At 37.5% G+C, this 19,299-nt stretch overlaps 1 protein-coding gene across 1 annotated transcript; it reads left to right on the top strand.

Annotated features, from left to right (window-relative positions):
* Window positions 1-852: 852 nt before the first annotated feature.
* On the top strand, window positions 853-17,774 carry LOC308610469 (dual specificity protein kinase CLK4-like). Its single transcript, XM_081259595.1, has 9 exons — window positions 853-906; window positions 3,854-3,970; window positions 4,063-4,229; window positions 4,436-4,530; window positions 4,781-4,910; window positions 7,685-7,767; window positions 16,651-16,730; window positions 17,453-17,543; window positions 17,624-17,774. Coding segments are annotated over exons 1-9 (906 nt in total). The 5' UTR covers window positions 853-904; the 3' UTR covers window positions 17,765-17,774.
* Window positions 17,775-19,299: the final 1,525 nt, after the last annotated feature.

The raw sequence follows: 19,299 nt of genomic DNA, 5'->3' as shown, positions 1-19,299 counted from the left end.
AACTCACAGCATAGGCTATTTTATAACGAGATTAATAGATCATGACATTGCATTCTTTAAATTTCAGACTTCAATTAAGTCAGTATTTTAGAGACAATTGTGTTGTTTTTTCTATTGCCACTTTAAGTAACTTATCTGAAAATCTTGCCATGTTTTTCTTCTGTAACATAAACTGTGTCCTGTGAATTTCTGGGGACTGAATTTGAAATTGCTCCTGCCAACTGTTCGTGGCCTGGTTCTTATCTGAATGCCTGAATATCTGCCCGCTGAATGAATTGCGTATTCTGCCCTGAATTCACTCTGCTATATTGATTGGCAGGACGATCTTGGTGCTGCCCACTTGCCGTTCCAGAAGAGCCACCAAAGGAAAAGATCCAGGAGTATAGAAGATGATGAAGAGGGTTACCTTATCTGTCAAAGTGGAGACGTTCTAAAAGCAAGATGTATAGAATATTTTTCAACACTTTTTAAACTTTGCAGACAGAATAATCTTTTTATGAATAGTTTGTCAGCGGGGGGCTAAAGAACTCTTCATTGTTTTTTTGTTTTTTTTTGTGGGTTTGTTTGTTGTTCTTTTGTATTTCTTCTTTTCTATAGAGTTTAAATATTTCTACTCTAAAGTTCCAAAATAATCAGTGGAATTTGAGATTAGAGCAAGAAAGATAGCTCTATCTAAATTATTTTTGTAGCAGCTGAAAATAAAATAATTTGAGTGCTGGAACCTTAATTATGCTTTAATAGAGAGCATTTGAAAAAATTCCACACTTAAGCATTCATTATTTGAATAACTGATAATTTGTACTCATGTACTTACACTTCTTTCTCCCCCCTCACTTTAGATGAAATCGTGAACACTTTGGGAGAAGGGACCTTTGGCAGAGTTGTAGAGTGCATTGATCATGGCATGTAAGTTTGTTGTTTTTCTTTTTTGAACATTCTGATATTTTTGGTGGAGAAGGATCCATAATTTAGATGAAATGGAATTTAAGTGGTAGCTATGTGTTTTCCTGGGAGGTATAAGTATTCAAAAGTTCTTGGACTGTGTATGATTTATTTACCATAAGTATGGATTTTGACCAAGAATGTTGAAAATTTTTATCAGATGGAGTTCATTGAAATTAATGTCTGTGTTCAAGTGAAGACTTTCCCAGAACTTAGGTCCTTAGCTTTCTATAAGAGATTTGGAGTGCTTTACCCTACTTTTGAATTGCAGAGACAATAAATTAGCATGTCTAATCTTCTTGGTTCAAAAACTTTTATTTCCAAAGGATAATATTTGCACGTTAGGGTTAGCTTCTCAAACTATAAATAAATTATATTACTTGAAGCCTACAGAATAAAGTCCAGATTCTTTAACGAGTTATACTAAACTTTTTGTTATTTGACCCTCTCTGCTTCATTTTCACGTTTTCCTCTAGGATCTCTATTCTGCAGTTGCAAATTTTTTTGTAAGTGAACGTCTTACAACAGTTTAGTGGAAACTGCACATTTCTAAATTGACATCTCAACTTTTCATCATAAAATAGTTGAGGATGTAATTTCCAGCTTATTGTAAAAGGAGATTTTTTTTAAAAAAAACATATTTCTCTTTCTAAATATGTTTGGGGGACTCTAAATACAGTAGCTTGATACCTCCTGTCATCCATGAACAAACTTTTCTTGAATACTTAGAAATGCTTTATCTTGAACTTAAATTTTACTTCTCTTTTCATAAAGAATATTATCATAAGTGTCTTTTATTATCACCCTTTCCTCTCTATGACAAAAATGTGACCATAAAGTAAAATTTTAAGATATTTTGAAATACTTTGACTTAGGAAAGTTGCTAAGAATTCCCATATATTCTTCACCCAGATTCCACAAATGTTAACATTTTACAGTGTTTAATCATTCTCTATATTTACATGTTATATGCATTTTCAAGTTTTGCCAGCTTATCTTCAACCTGGTTCACATTTCACTAGTTGTCCCATTTAGGTCTTTTAAAAATTTCTTGAAGTTCCAAGACTTGAGTATTTGAGATATTCCAATGAATAGTATTCAATTGATCAAGTAAAAATCTGTTACAAATTTTGATACTTATTAGACCTAAAATATACAATGTAATTGAAAATATATCTTTTATTGAGATGGTTGGGGCCTTTGAAAAATGAGTTCCTGTGTCCATAGATAAATCTTACTGTTTTAACATTAAGTTTCCATTTTTCTTTTTTTTAATTGACAAGTAATATGAAAGCTTATAAGTTTAAGGTGTATAATGTTGGTTTGAACATTTATATACTGCAATATGATTACTATAGTAGCATTAGCTAACACCATTATCCATTTTTCATTTTTATAGCTATTAGCACTGTTCATTTTTATAGCTTATTAGCAGTTAGAAAACTTGTCCATATGATGAAGTAGATGAGACTAGAAGAAGTTTTGTCACAGCAGTTTTATAGTAATTCTTTTAAGTCTTGACATATATGCTATACATCATAGGGAGATAAATCATTAAAAATTTGTTTTGATGATTATATATCAGACCACAACTTCATTGGGACCTTGTCAAAAGAAATGAGTTTGGAATCGGTTTGCTATCCAGCAACTAGAAAAATTTTTGCCTCAAAGAATTTTTTCTTTCTTTTTTATAAACAGCCTGGGGCACAAACCTTGCCATATTAATTTCACGTGCATGGGGTTCTCTTTTGTAATGTGGGAAGGCCATAGTGAAAAATGCAGGGTTGACTGCTGGCTTGTATTCAAGAAGATCAGGTTTAGAAAAGAGGACCGAAGGAAGCTGAAGATTTGGAAATCCTTTTCCTCAAAATCATTTACGGCTTTTTTTTTTTGGCCATGCCACATGGCTTGCGGGATCTCAGCTCCTCGACCAGGGATTGAACCTGGGCCCACGGCAGTGAAAGCTCATGTCTTAAGCCACTGGACCACCAGGGAATTCCCTCTGTACTTTTTAGGAAGTACTACAGATGCCCCGGTCTAAAACACGCTACCCTACATTGTTGCTATTTATACCTATTCGCATCCGTGAATGCACTAAACATTTTTTTGGCTTGATGACTTATTGCTGGTGTCTCCTTTGCCAGAATTATCTAACAAACTGATAGTTGTCTTTCTTCTCTGAAGAAGTCTGAGCTCCCCTAACTCTGATGGTTAGGTTCTTTCTTCTCTCTATTCCTTATACCAGGCACTTCTAACCTAATGATAAGTTGTTCAAGTGTCTGTCTTTTCCATTAGACTGTGAGGTACATGGAACAAGCTCTTTCTAACAGTGATTCCAATGCAACATCTGGCACATTCGGTGCAGCCTGGCGAATGAGTGAATGTTTTCAGCAGTAGTATGTTCAAGGTTTATATTTTTATCCTTTTTTTAAAAAAAACTACTTATAATATCTAGGTAAATTTTAACTTTTGGAAACAAACATTAACGTTCATAAGTATTAAGAGAAATCATCACTCTGTATAATGTATATTTTGTCAAAATGTTTTGAAAAAAATGTTTATAGATCTGCTATAATATACCCTGAAAGATTATTTTAGGAAAATAGCATAGAGTGATTGGTACTTAACAAGATGATGCTTTAGAGCAGGGGTCCCCAACCCCTGGGCCGTGGACTGGTAGGAACTGGGCCTAACAGCAGGAGGTGAGCAGTGGGCGAGTGAGTGAAACTTCATCTGCTGCTCACCATAGCTTGCATTACCACCTGAACCATCACACCCTCCCCTCAACCTTGGAAAAATTGTCTTCCATTTAACCGGTCCCTGGTGCCAAAAAGGTTGGTGACAGCTGCTCTAGAGGATACATGTCTTCAACGCGCTTCTGTACATTTACCATTTTCATTTTGTTTTTAAGGGGTGGCATACATGTCGCAATGAAAATCATAAAAAATGTGGGACAATATCGTGAAGCAGCTCATTCAGAAATCGAAGTATTGGAACATTTAAATAGTACTGATCCCAATAATGTCTTGTAAGTAAGAAACTTGGAACTGTGATCCATTATGTTACATGAAATAATCAGAATTCTGTGAACTGAATTATTTGTATTCTGATCTGTTTCAGCCGATGTGTCCAGATGCTAGAATGGTTTGATCATCATGGTCATATTTGTATTGTGTTCGAACTCCTGGGACTTAGTACCTATGATTTCATTAAAGAAAATAGCTTTCTGCCATTTCAAATTGACCATATCAGGCAAATGGCATATCAGATCTGTCAGTCAATAAATTGTAAGTATACTTGTTAAATTTTTAAATACCAGTAAATTAAAGGTTTTATTGGACAAGCAACATATCAAACCATTGTCACTAAAAATGCACGTTGCAAGTAAAGATGAAACCACTTTTGATCCCTACCTCTACTACTAATTCTCCTTTCCCCCGGTACAGATTAAATTTGTAAGTGAAACTAATAATGTCTTTTTGTTCTTTTGTAGTTTTGCATCATAATAAATTAACCCATACAGATCTGAAGCCTGAAAATATTTTATTTGTGGAGTCTGACTATGTAGTCAAGTATAATTCAAAAATGGTAAGTTACACTTGTTTTAATTTTGGTAGTTGTCTTTAAAATTAATTTAACTTGGTGATCCTTGGATGAGGAATTTTACCTTTGAGGCTTATTATATCCTGACGTTTAACCCAAAAAGGGTAATCCTTTGCCTTTCTCATGGGGTTATTTTGAAAATCAAAAAGAGAATTCATGTGCAAGCCTTTTGGATAGTGCTATAAAATATTTCATATCTTTATTGATCTTTCTGTTTACTTAACTGTATCTCTAGAAACGTGATGAACGCACACTGCAAAACACAGATATCAAAATTATTGACTTAGGAAGTGCAACGTACGATGATGAACATCATAGCACTTTGGTATCTACACGGCATTACAGAGCTCCAGAGGTCATTTTGGGTTAGTAGATACCAGACTTCCTGATATTTTAATTGAAAAAGAGATTTTTTGTTCTCTATAGCTTTTATTGGGGGGCAGATAGTTGGGAGATAGCTGTAATTTTCTCAGCAGTGTACAGAAAATGTTTTCTGTTTTCATAAAAGCTGTCTGGACATTGCTATAAATATTTTTCCTGAGTGGGAAAAATGTGATATCATCTGTAAGGATATTCCAGGTGGTGGTTCTTTTTGAACAAGTCAGTCTTACAAGATCATAAGAGAACAAGCTGTATTGGCTAAGTCCATGACAGCAGTGTGATTTTGAAGCGATGTGGGCACCTCTTTTCGTCTCATCACAAAGCATGGTGCTGGGGAAAATGCTAAAGATTTGGCTGGCAGACGTCTAGATGTAGGGTGGATGGAGGTTAAGAGGAGAAGAAAGAGGGGCTAGTCTATGAGGAGAGCTTCTTTGATCATCTTTGACATGGGACAGCATGGAAAGGAAAATTAGTTAAGGTGCAGCGTTTTTCAATATTAATAAAAGGGAACTCAGTGAGGGAGAGCACATCTTATGCCTCAAAATTTAAAAGTTCGAGACCGAGTCATGTTGATAGAGCAAGGAAGTCAGGGATGGATTTGGGGGCTTGGAGACAGTGGGAAAAATTCAGATCAGGTGATATTGGGAGATAGTTAAATGGTATAAGCATATTACTTTGCCAAAAGTAAGTTTCAACCGAGGTTGATAGTAAAACATCTTTGTGGAATCAGTCTTTTCCACTTTTTACCTTTTGTCTAAGAGGACTTGGTAGTTGAGAATATGAGTGTGAGAGCAAACTAATGATGTTTACCTAGAGTAAAGAATTAGTAAAAGGGACAGGAAATTAAGAATAGTTTGTAGTGCTGGCTAGTAGAACTTTCCATGATGATAGAAATGTTGTATATCTGCACTATCCAACATGGTAGCCATTAGTAGCCACACGTAGACTACTGTGTACTTTCAGTATAGCCAGTGTGACTGAGGAACTGAATTTTAAATTAATTAAACTTTTCGATTTAAATAACCACATGTGGCTAGTGGCTACCACATAGGATAGCACAGGTTTGGAGCTCATCTTTGAGAGTGATGTTACTAGGATTTCTGCTTAGTATGGTCTGAAAGAAGCTGCTGTGTTGCAGTAGTTTAGAAAGTGTATTCATGGTTGAGGACTGAAGCCTGCAATGAAGGTAAAAGAAAAGAGTGTGGGAGGAGATTGTGGACAGATAGGTATTTTCAGAGCTTAAAAAGAGATAACTTGCTGTGTTTTATCAATTTTAAGAAGAAGATTTTTCTCCACATTTTAACATGTGAGGAAACATAAGACAAAACGGCATTTTTTCTTGGTTATTGGTTCATAAAACAGTGGTGTATCTTACAGTTAGTTAATGGCCTCCTCCTAGATTGTGTAAGATACAGTGATTCCTAGTAATAATACAGTCCCATGTGTGGCCAGGCTGGGGATAGTTGATATAAATCTGAAATTGGGGTTATTGGTGTTTAGGAAAAGAAATGAACAGATGGGAAGATTAGAAGGGTTCTTTGTGTGTTTGTGAAGTGTTACTCCTGAGGATTAAGGCAGAATTAGGTTGAAGAGGAAGATGTTGTCAGGTGCCACCACTGAGGAGGGCAGTTGGTCTCATGTCTTGGGTGTTGGTAGTAAACAGAAGTTGGTAAAAGTGAATGATGTGAAATTCCAAAGAGTATGAGAGCTGAGCCATAAGAGAATGAGGTAGTTTACAGTCACTTGGGAGAAAGCTGGACTGGGAGACAGGAGTGGCTGGAAAAGAAAACTTTCATCTTAGATCCAAGCTCTATCATTTGCAGATTTTGTATGTGTTACTGTAAGTAGAAACCATGCTCCATTATCCTTTTGTTCAAGTGATAAGTACCATGAGGGTTAACAAAAATGGCTAAATCATAGTCAAGTTCCTTGAATATATTGTTTCTTCCTTTGTCTTTAAATTCAGTAATGTTACTGAAAGTAATTGAAATGTCTTTTAAAGTAGGTTTTATTTGTACATTATTTTTTTATTAAAAACTTAATCTATAAAAGGTTAAAACATCTGTATGGTTTAGGTTTACTCTTTTCCTTTCTAAATAGATAGAGACTTAAGGCTAGGTGTTTTTTTCTTTTCTGAATAATGTTACTATTGAGAATTCTGAAGGAGAAAATATATGATCATGTATAGACAACCTGAAAGTACATATATAGGTACCTCTCTATGTGAACTTTAAATATCTGTATAATTCTGCTTATGGGTGACACTGCTTATAATATCCATTATAATTCTTACATAATTTATGTGACACTACTATTTCTTTTAATGGAAGAAATAAACTCAGATATCAAGCTGATGGTAATTGATAAGGGGTTAGTAATTACACTCTGAGGATAATTATTGACCTATGTTTGCACTAATAAAATGTAAAATTTCATAGAACAACCGTTAAGTGGGTATAACAGTGCTCCTCATTGCACAAGCAATTCAGAGACTATGGAATATTTGCTAACCCCTCTTACTTTCCATAAAATGCCTCCTCCCCCAGGTTAAAATACTGTAAGTTGATACAAGGATATGGAGGACTCTGAAAGCATACTGAATAATGTTTGGTAGAAAACTAAAAATGTAAACCCTGAATTTACTATCATATTCTCCTAAATGGGCTATATAAAGAGAGCACCCACATAGGAAAAGATATTGTGTATTGGCAATTAAAAATGGTTGCATAATAAAATGTTTGGTTTTGTTTTTAAATAGCTTTAGGTTGGTCTCAGCCATGTGATGTTTGGAGCATAGGTTGCATTCTTATTGAATATTACCTTGGTTTCACAGTCTTTCAGGTATGTATTTAGTAAATGTTACTTACTGATTCATAATGAGCTTTAATGTTAAAGGCATGTTAAAGTTTTTGTTTCCATATTGGAAAGTTGCCATAGTGTCATTATTCTTAAGATGTAAACTTCCATGTGCAAAATAGTCATCCTTTTCTAAAACCATAGTCGAATGAAATACTCTCAGTGAATGGTCATAATTCATTCTGCATGTGGAGCTTTTAAACACGTGGTTCATATTGACTTCATATGATCCATTTTATTGTGATGCTCTTTCATAAATTTACATTAGTGTTACTATGGTCAGTTTTAATTCAGCTCTGGTTATGTTGCACTTTTATTAAAAGAATTCAGAAACAGTAAGTTGTATTAAGCATGTATGACACCCTAGGCACATTTCTAAGCACTGTGTGTATAAAAATGAAAAGACAGCATCTCTCTCCTCAAGGAAGACATACACAGGATAGACATGGGAAAACGTACAGTACAATGTGATACTTGCTATAATGGAACAATGTAGAAGGGAACCCAGAAAAGGTGAACAGTTAAGTTTCCTTCGAGAAGGCATCACTGAGGAATAGGGAGTTTAATCCAAGCTATAAGGAAGAGTAAGAGTTTGTCAGAAAACTAGAGTGTGTGATGGCCATATCAGGAAGAAATGGTATTCATAAATGCAAGAGGCATAAAGGAAGCTACTCTAGTTGAGGAAGGATGAATAGTGCTGCCGGAGTGTCTTGGATAAATAGGAAAATGGTGTCAGTAGGCAAGTACTGATTCATAGTGGACTTGTTTGCCATAGAAAGGTATTTGTTTTATCCTAGGAGTCAGTGGTTTCCAAATGTAGACCGGTCTAAAATGAAAATGATTTTGTAGGGTTGCCATTCTGGCTTTCATTTAGAAATTATCTCTCCTCTTTTTTTTTGGTATTAAAATGTTCTTTCTATGAAATGATAATAGTTATTGGCTTACTTGGCAGAACAAAAAGGAGAAAATATTATTTAGGTCTCTACTTGTTTTGCTCATAATTTTGCTTATGTCGGAAAACTAAAAGTCTTGAAAGCTTCAAGTGGTGTAACCATTGGAGAACTTTAAGAGGGTTGTGATTTGATCAAGGTGTGTTGTTGGATGGGGTGAGGGTGGTAAGGAAGTTCCTGGCTAATACTGTCAAGGTTGCTTTGAGGTTATGGCAATGCAGGATGAGGAGGGAGGAAGCTGTGATGAATTATAAGTCACTTAGGTGGCTGTTGCAGAATATATGTGTTCACTGCTATGGGGCACCTCACCAAACTTCTGTCTACTCCGTAGAGATCTGTTAAAAGTACTCTGAGTTTGTAGACAAGTTTGATATCTAGAACGTAGCTGTCGGACATTTCTCGGGGGTGGTGTCTGGTTTTGTGGTAGTAAGCTATAGGGTCAAGGAAAAAGTTGAGCACAGTGCATGCTTTCTTCATTCTGACACATATAAAATCCTTCAGATGGTTTTATGATTGTAAATCATTCTGAGATCTTAAGCGTCGATTATTAACTTTGGTGTGAGATGTGGTTTATATTTTAATTCCACCCTCCAAAATAGTCTTCAACTAAGGAACTTTTTGAAGATAATGGAGCTTGTATTATTTATTCCTGTCATGACTTAAGAACATTTTGAAAGCAGTGTGCTAGGCACAGTAGTTAATGGATTTAAAAAGCATTGCACATAGACTCTGCTCTTCAGAGCAAGGATTGGCAAACTATATCCTATCTGATGCCTGCTTTAAAAAATGAAAAAGGGACGCGGAGATCACCTTCCTCCCCACGGATACACCAGAAATACAGCTACACGTGGAACAACTCCTACAGAACACCTACTGAACGCTGGTAGAAGACCCCAGACCTCCCAAAAGGCAAGAAACTCCCCACATACCTGGGTAGGGCAAAGCGGAGAGATTCCCGCACAGAGGATCGGTGCCGAGTGGCACTCACCCGCCCGAGAGGCTTGTCTGCTCGGCCGCCAGGGCGGGCGGTGCTGGAAGCTGAGGCTCGGGCTTCGGTCAGAGCACAGGGAAAGGACTGCGGCTGGCGGCGAGAACTCAGCCTGAAGGGGGCTAATGTGCCACAGCTAGCCGGCAGGGAGTCCGGGAAAACTCTGGAGCTGCCGAAGAGGCAAGAGACTTTTTCTTCCCTCTTGGTTTCCTGGTGCGCGAGGAGAGGAGCGCTGCTTAAAGGGGCTCCACAGACGGGCGCGAGTCACGACTGAAAGCGCGGAGCCCAGTGACGGGCGTGGGACGCTGGGGCTGCTGCTGCCGCCGCCAAGAAGCCTGTGTGCGAGCGCAGGTCACTGTCCACAACGCCCTTCCGGTAGCCTGTGCAGCCCGCCACTGCCGGGGTCCCGGGATCCAGGGGCAGCTTCCCTGGGAGAACGCACGGCGCGCCTCGGGCTGGTGCAACGTCACGCCGAACTCTGCCGCTGCAGGCTCGCCCCGCACTCCGTGCCCCTCCCTCCCGCCCGGCCTGAGTGAGCCAGAGTCCCCGAAGAGGCTGCTCCTTTAACCCTGTCCTGTCTGAGCGAAGAACAGACGCCCTCCGGCGACCTACACGCAGAGGCGGGGCCAAATCCAAAGCTGAGACCCAGGAGCTGTGAGAACAAAGAAGAGAAAGGGAAACCTCTCCCAGCAGCCTCAGAAGCAGCGGATTAAAGCTCCACAATCAACTTGATGTACCCTGCATCTGTGGAATACATGAATAGACAACACATCATCCCAAATTGAGGAGCCAGGAGTCAGTGCTGTGCCTCTGAGGTGGGAGAGCCAACTTCAGGACACTGGTCCACAAGAGACCTCCCAGCTCCACATAATATCAAACGGCGAAAATCTTCCAGAGATCTCCATCTCAACACCAGCACCCAGCTTCACTCAACGACCAGCAAGCTACAGTTCTGGACACCCTATGCCAAACAACTAGCAAGACAGGAACACAACGCCACCCATTAGCAGAGAGGTGGCCTAAAATCATAAAAAGTCCGCAGACACCCCAAAACACACCACCAGACGTGGACCTGCCCACAAGAAAGACAAGATCCAGCCTCATTCACCAAAACACAGGCACTACTACCTTCCACCAGGAAGCCTACACAACCCACTAAACCAACCTTAGCCACTGGGGACAGACACCAAAAACAACGGGAACTACGAACCTGCAGCCTGCAAAAAGGAGACCCCAAACACAGTAACATAAGCAAAATGAGAAGACAGAAAAACACACAGCAGGAGAAGGAACAAGATAAAAACCCACCAGACCTAACAAATGAAGACGTAATAGGCAGTCTACCTGAAAAAGAATTCAGAATAATGATGGTAAAGATGATCCAAGATTCTATTTCCCAGATCCAAAATCTTGGAAATAGAATAGACAAAATGCAAGAAACAGTTAACAAGGACCTAGAAGAACTAAAGATGAATCAAGCATCGATTAAAAACACAATACATGAAATAAAAATTACTCTAGAGGGGATCACTAGCAGAATAACTGAGGCAGAAGAACGGATAAGTGAGGTGGAAGATAAAATAGTGGAAATAACTGATGCAGAGCAAAATAAAGAAAAAAGAATGAAAAGAACAGAGGACAGTCTCAGAGACCTCTGGGACAACATTAAACGCACCAACATTCGAATTATAGGTGTTCCAGAAGAAGAAGAGAAAAAGAAAGGGACTGAGAAAATATTTGAAGAGATTATAGTTGAAAACTTCCCTAATATGGGAAAGGAAATAGTTAATCAAGTCCAGGAGGCACAGAGAGCCCCATACAGAATAAATCCAAGGAGAAATACGCCAAGACACATTTTAATCAAACTGTCAAAAATGAAACACAAAGAAATCATATTAAAAGCAGCAAGGCAAAAACAACAAATAACACACAAGGGAATCCCCATCAGGATAACAGCTGATCTCTCAGCAGAAACTCTACAAGCCAGAAGGGAGTGGCAGGACATAATTAAAGTGATGAAGGAGAAAAACCTGCAACCAAGATTACTCTACCCAGCAAGGATCTCATTCAGATTTGATGGAGAAATTAAAAGGTTTACAGACAAGCAAAAGCTGAGAGAGTTCAGCACCACCAAACCAGCTTTACAACAAATGCTAAAGGAACTTCTCTAGGCAAGAAACACAAGAGAAGGAAAAGACCTACAATAACGAACCCAAAACAATTAAGAAAATGGGAATAGGAACATACATATCGATAATTACCTTAAATGTAAATGGACTAAATGCTCCCACCAAAAGACACAGATTGGCTGAATGGATACAAAAACAAGACCCATATATATGCTGTCTACAAGAGACCCACTTCAGACCTAGAGACACATACAGACTGAAAGTAAGGGGATGGAAAAAGATATTCCATGCAAATGGAAACCAAAAGAAAGCTGGAGTAGCAATTCTCATATCAGACAAAATAGACTTTAAAATAAAGACTACTAGAAGAGACAAAGAAGGACACTACATAATGATCAAGGGATCGATCCAAGAAGAAGATATAACAATTGTAAATATTTATGCACCAAACATAGGAGCACCTCAATACATAAGGCAAATACTAACAGCCATAAAAGGAGAAATGGACAGTAACACAATCATAGTAGGGGACTTTAACACCCCACTTTCACCAATGGACAGATCTTCCAAAATGAAAATAAATAAGGAAACACAAGCTTTAAATGATACATTAAACAAGATGGACTTAATTGATATTTATAGGACATTCCATCCAAAAACAACAGAATACACATTTTTCTCAAGTGCTCATGGAACATTCTCCAGGATAGATCATATCTTGGGTCACAAATCAAGCCTTGGTAAATTGAAGAAAATTGAAATTGTATCAAGTGTCTTTTCTGACCACAATGCTATGAGGCTAGATATCAATTACAGGAAAACAGCTGTAAAAAATACAAACACATGGAGGCTAAACAATACACTACTTAATAACGAAGTGATCACTGAAGAAATCAAAGAGGAAATTAAAAAATACCTAGAAACAAATGACAATGGAGACACGACGACCCAAAACCTATGGGATGCAGCAAAAGCAGTTCTAAGAGGGAAGTTTATAGCAATACAATCCCACCTTAAGAAACAGGAAACATCTCGAATAAACAACCTAACCTTGCACCTAAAGCAATTAGAGAAAGAAGAACAAAAACACCGCAAAGTTAGCAGAAGGAAAGAAATCATAAAAATCAGATCAGAAATAAATGAAAAAGAAATGAAGGAAACCATAGCAAAGATCAATAAAACTAAAAGCTGATTCTTTGAGAAGATAAACAAAATTGATAAACCATTAGCCAGACTCATCAAGAAAAGAAGGGAGAAGACTCAAATCAATAGAATTAGAAATGAAAAGGGAGAAGTAAAAACTGACACTGCAGAAATACAAAAGATCATGAGAGATTACTACAAGCAACTCTATGCCCATAAAATGGACAACCTGGCAGAGATGGACAAATTCTTAGAAATGCACAACCTGCCAAGACTGACTCAGGAAGAAATAGAAAATATGTATAGACCAATCACAAGCACTGAAATTGAAACTGTGATTAAAAATCTTCCATCAAACAAAAGCCCAGGACCAGATGGCTTCACAGGCGAATTCTATCAAACATTTAGAGAAGAGCTAACACCCATCCTTCTCAAACTCTTCCAAACAATATCAGAGGAAGGAACACTCCCAAACTCATTCTACGAGGCCACCATCACGTTGATACCAAAACCAGGCAAGGATGTCACAAAGAAAGAAAACTACAGGCCAATATCACTGATGAACATAGATGCAAAAATCCTCAACAAAATACTAGCAAACAGAATCCAACAGCACATTAAAAGGATCATACACCATGATCAAGTGGGGTTTATTCCAGGAATGCAAGGATTCTCCAATATACGCAAATCAATCAATGTGATACACCATATTAACAAGTTGAAGGAGAATAACCATATGATCATCTCAATAGATGCAGAGAAAGCTTTCGACAAAATTCAACACCCGTTTATGATAAAAACCCTGCAGAAAGTAGGCATAGAGGGAACTTTCCTCAACATCATAAAGGCCATATATGACAAACCCACAGCCAACATTGTCCTCAATGGTTAAAAACTGAAACCATTTCCACTAAGATCAGGAACAAGACAAGGCTGCCCACTCTCACCACTCTTATTCAACATAGTTTTGGAAGTTTTAGCCACAGCAATCAGAGAAGAAAAGGAAATAAAAGGAATCCAAATTGGAAAAGAAGAAGTAAAGCTGTCACTGTTTGCAGATGACATGATACTATACATAGAGAATCCTAAAGATGCTACCGAAAAACTACTAGAACTAATCAATGAATTTGGTAAAGTAGCAGGATACAAAATTAATGTACAGAAATCTCTGGCATTCCTGTACACTAATGATGAAAAATCTGAAAATGAAATCAAGAAAACACTCCCATTTACCATTGCAACAAAAAGAATAAAATATCTAGGAATAAACCTACCTAAGGAGACAAAAGACCTGTATGCAGAAAATTATAAGACACTGATGAAAGAAATTAAAGATGATACAAATAGATGGAGAGATATACCATGCTCCTGGATTGGAAGAATCAATATTGTGAAAATGACTCTACTACCCAAAGCAATCTACAGATTCAATGCAATCCCTATCAAACTACCACTGGCATTTTTCAGAGAACTAGAACAAAAAATTTCAAAATTTGTTTGGAAAAACAAAAGACCCCGAATAGCCAAAGCAATCTTGAGAACGAAAAACGGAGCTGGAGGAATCAGGCTCCCTGACTTCAGACTATACTACAAAGCTACAGTAATCAAGACAGTGTGGTACTGGCATAAAAACAGAAAGATCGATCAGTGGATCAGGATAGAAAGCCCAGAGATAAACCCACGCACATATGGCCAACTTATCTTTGATAAAGGAGGCAGGAATGTACAGTGGAGAAAGGACAGCCTCTTCAATAAGTGGTGCTGGGAAAACTGGACAGGGACATGTAAAATTTGAGATTAGATCATTCCCTAACACCATACACAAAAATAAGCTCAAAATGGATTAAAGACTTAAATGTAAGGCCAGAAACTATCAAACTCTTAGAGGAAAACATAGGTAGAACACTCTATGACATAAATCACAGCAAGATCCTTTTGGACCCACCTCCTAGAGAAATGGAAATAAAAACAAAGATAAACAAATGGGACCTAATGAAACTTCAAAGCTTTTGCACAGCAAAGGAAACCATAAACAAGACCAAAAGACAACCCTCAGAATGTGAGAAAATATTTGCAAATGAAGCAACTGACAAAGGATTAATCTCCAAAATTTATAAACAGCTCATGCAGCTCAATAGCAAAAAAACAAACAACCCAATCCAAAAATGGGCAGAAGACTTAAATAGGCATTTCTCCAAAGAAGATATACAGACTGCCAACAAACACATGAAAGAATGCTCAACATCATTAATCATTAGAGAAATGCAAATCAAAACTACAATGAGATATCATCTCACACCAGTCAGAATGGCCATCATCAAGAAATCTAGAAACAATAAATGCTGGAGAGGGTGTGGAAAAAAGGGAACACTCTTGCACTGCTGGTGGGAATGTGAATTGGTACAGGCACTATGGAGAGCAGTATGGAGGTTCCTTAAAAAACTAAAAATAGAACTACCATATGACCCAGCAATCCCACTACTAGGCATATACCCTGAGAAAACCATAATTCCAAAAGAGACATGTACCAAAATGTTCATTGCCGCTCTATTCACAATAGCCCGGAGCTGGAAACAACCTAAGTGTCCATCATCGGATGAATGGATAAAGAAGATATGGCACATATATACAATGGAATATTACTCAGCCATAAAAAGAAACGAAGCTGAGCTATTTGTAATGAGGTGGATAGACCTAGAGTCTGTCATACAGAGTGAAGTTAGTCAGAAAGAGAAAGACAAATACCGTATGCTAACACATATATACGGAATTTAGAAAAAAATGTCATGAAGGACCTAGGGGCAAAACGGGAATGAAGACGCAGACCTACTTGAGAATGGACTTGAGGATATGGGGAGGGGGAAGGGTGGTCTGTGACAAGGCGAAAGAGAGGCATGGACGTGTATACACTACCAAACGTAAGGTAGATAGATAGTGGGAAGCAGCCGCAGAGCACAGGGAGATCAGCTCGGTGCTTTGTGACCGCCTGGAGTGGTGGGATGGGGAGGGTGGGAGGGAGGGAGATGCATGAGGGAAGGGATGTGGGAACAGATGTATATGTATGACTGATTCACTTTGTTATAAAGCAGAAACTAATTAAAAAAAAATCTAGAAACAAAAAAAAAAAAAAAAGTTGTTCCTCAATCAGCTATACAAACCTTACCAATTCATTTCAGAAATCAGACAGTGTAGCTCATTCAGTTTTATTCCATCTTTGAAGTAGAGTGTAATATAAATTGTACAGATGTCTAATCTAGTCCTTTTATGGAAACACTATTTTCTTTTTTTTTTTCTTAACATTTATTTATTTACTTTTTTGGGGGGTTTACATTGGGTCTTCATTCCAGCACGTGGGCTTCTCTCTTGTTGCGGTACGTTGGTTTTCTCTCTCCACTTGTGGTGTGTGGGTTCCAGAGTGTGTGGGCTCTGTAGTTTGTGGCTCGTGGGCTCTCTTGTGGTGGGCAGGCTTAGTTGCCCCGCAGCGTGTGGGATCTTAGTTCCCCGACCAGGGAGCGAACCCACGTCCCCCGCATTGGAAGGTGTATTCTCTACCACTGGACCACCAGGGAAGTCCCGGACACACTGTTTTCTTGTGTTATCCTTTTATGTGCATGTAGGGAAATGGAAAGTGCTAAGTTTCTTTTTCCTATTTTTTTAGACTAATGATGATAAAGAACACCTGGTAATGATGGAACGTATATTAGGACCCATACCAACACACATGATTCAGAAAACAAGGTATGCTTTTTAAGATTAAAGTCCTTATTGTGTACATGCAGTGGCCTATATTCAAACTATAGAAAACCCATCTTTGTTGTTATTGCTTATTCCAAAGACTGTAGATTTTGAATTATTTTTCATGAAGTCAAGTTTTTGAAAAGTAATGCAATATTTACTTTGTGATCCAGTAAATAAAGTGGTGTTTTTATACTCAGGTTAACCTTTGCATAAATGTTTTCCTAGGTTGATTTAAAAATAATACATAGAGTAGTAAAACGAGCTTGATTTTGGAGTCCTATCTAAATTTGAATTCCAGACTGTTGCAAACCACATGTACGTCTTTGGACAAGAATACTATAAGTGGTTTCAAAACATAGCTTCACCGCAGAAGTCATCCAGGGAATTGTTAACGATTTCTAGCCCCATTCCAGATCTAGTGAAATCAGAATTTACAGGAATGGATCTAGGAACCTCTGTTTTTGAAGCTGGCATTGTTTCACATATGGTACAACTTAGGTGGGATACTAAAACTTCAGAGGGTACAAGATTAGGAAAAATACCATATAAGGTATCCAATATAATTATTGCTGAGATTTTTAGAAATTGTATGTTTATGTATATATAGAGAGATGTCTATGGTTCCATATTTTCCCCCAATCCCCTGTTTGGGGCAGGGTAAGAATGTGGGTTTGGGGTTTCTTTTTTTCTTAAAATTTAATCCAGACTTCTCTTTCCTATAGGAAACAGAAGTATTTTCATCATAATCAGCTAGATTGGGAGGAACATAGTTCTGCTGGTAGATATGTTACGAGACACTGCAAACCATTAAAGGTAAAACAAAAAAACCCCAAAAAAACCTGTTTTAACTATTTTTTATTGTCTTTCTTAAACAAAGTCATTTCTCCCCTCAGGAATTTATGCTCTGTCATGATGAAGAACATGAGAAACTGTTTGACCTGATTCAAAGAATGTTAGAATATGATCCAGTGAAAAGAATTACCTTGGATGAAGCATTGCAGCATCCTTTCTTTGACTTATTAAAAAAGAAATAAAATGGAAATCAGTGGTTTTACTATACTTCTCTAGAAGAGATTATTTAAGACTGTGTCAGTCAACTCTAAACATTCTAATATTTTTATAAACCTTAAATTATTTTGTACAGTTAAGTGTAAATGCTGTATGTTTTGTATCAATTGCATAATTATCTTGTTAAGCAAATATGGTCTTGATAATGAATGAAATATAAAAGCTAAAATTAATTTTCCTTTTTTGAGATTAATTACCATTTTTAAAGACCTTTGGAATATCCTTTGTGTCTAGTGATTGATCTTGCTTTTTTGTACATGGAGGTTGACTCTTGGAAGTGATTTTTGTGTTTTGTTTTTTGTTTTTTTTGAGTAAAAGGAAATCTTGACTACTTCATTCTTAAATGAATATTCTTTATTTACCTCAAACTTTCCTTAACTTTAAAAGATTTTTCTGTAATTGTTGAACAGGTAATAAGTATTATTAACTTTAGGTAGGCAGGTATTAGAAACCAAAACCCATAGGAACTGTTTGCTGTTGGAATTTCATTAAATTGTAAGTATTGTGTTCTGTTTCATTGGTTGATGTCAGTGGTGGTAAGTAGCATTCATGGAAAGACATCCAACTTGTGCATCGTAATAGATTAATAAAACCACATACACACTTCGTTTAAGATTAAAGTCTAACTGGAAAGTTAGCTTGGAAAGTCCTGTTTTCCAATGGTTATTTATGTAGTTAGTCACAAACGTAGAACTAGGAATTCTGATGACTGAGGTTTTTGTTTTTAATGCCAAATCTTCAGGAGTCTAGAAATTGTCCAATATCTGTCTCCTTACCATATGAAGTATAAATACTTAAACCTCAGCCTTTGAGACTTTATGGTTATTATTAAACAATTTGTATTTATGTTACTGTTTACAGGAAAACAAAAAAAAAGATGATTTGATCGGAGAACACTTGGGAAGAAAACTGCAGAAGTTTCCAGGCCCTGATTGGTTAACATAATGAACTTTTTGTTTGTCTGTAGGTATTTTTTTCTGCTTACCTATTTACACATGAAAAACTAAGTGGTAGGGGCTTCCCTAGTGGCACAGTGGTTGAGAGTCCGCCTGCCGATGCAGGGGACACGGGTTCGTGCGCCGGTCCAGGAAGATCCCATATGCCGCGGAGCGGCTAGTCCTGTGAGCCATGACCTCTGAGCCTGCGCGTCTGAAGCCTGTGCTCCGCAACGGGAGAGGCCACAACAGTGAGAGGCCCGTGTACCACAAAAAACAAAAAACAAACAAACAAACAAAACTACATGGTAAATGTTAATTTAGTAAAAAAACCCCCAAAACTATTGATCAGTCTGCCAGGTAAAAATATTTTTTGTTGTAGAATTCATCATTGCTTATCCAGATAAAGTTTTTTGTTAAAAGTATTCCCATTTCTGAAGTGCATTACCAAAAATTTGAGTTTCATCTGCATTCTGAACATAAGATGCATGTAATTTTTTGGTATGACAAATGGTGATACCAAGTGGGTTTCTCTACATGATCCGCTGGTAGCATTTGCACATATA

This window comes from Mesoplodon bidens (genome assembly GCF_964165515.1).
Source record: "Mesoplodon bidens genome assembly, contig: HAP1_SCAFFOLD_1105, whole genome shotgun sequence".
NCBI classification, from domain to species: domain Eukaryota; kingdom Metazoa; phylum Chordata; class Mammalia; order Artiodactyla; family Ziphiidae; genus Mesoplodon; species Mesoplodon bidens.
The sequence above is the reverse complement of the archived record's forward strand: the minus strand, read 5'-3'. Positions and strand labels throughout refer to the sequence as shown.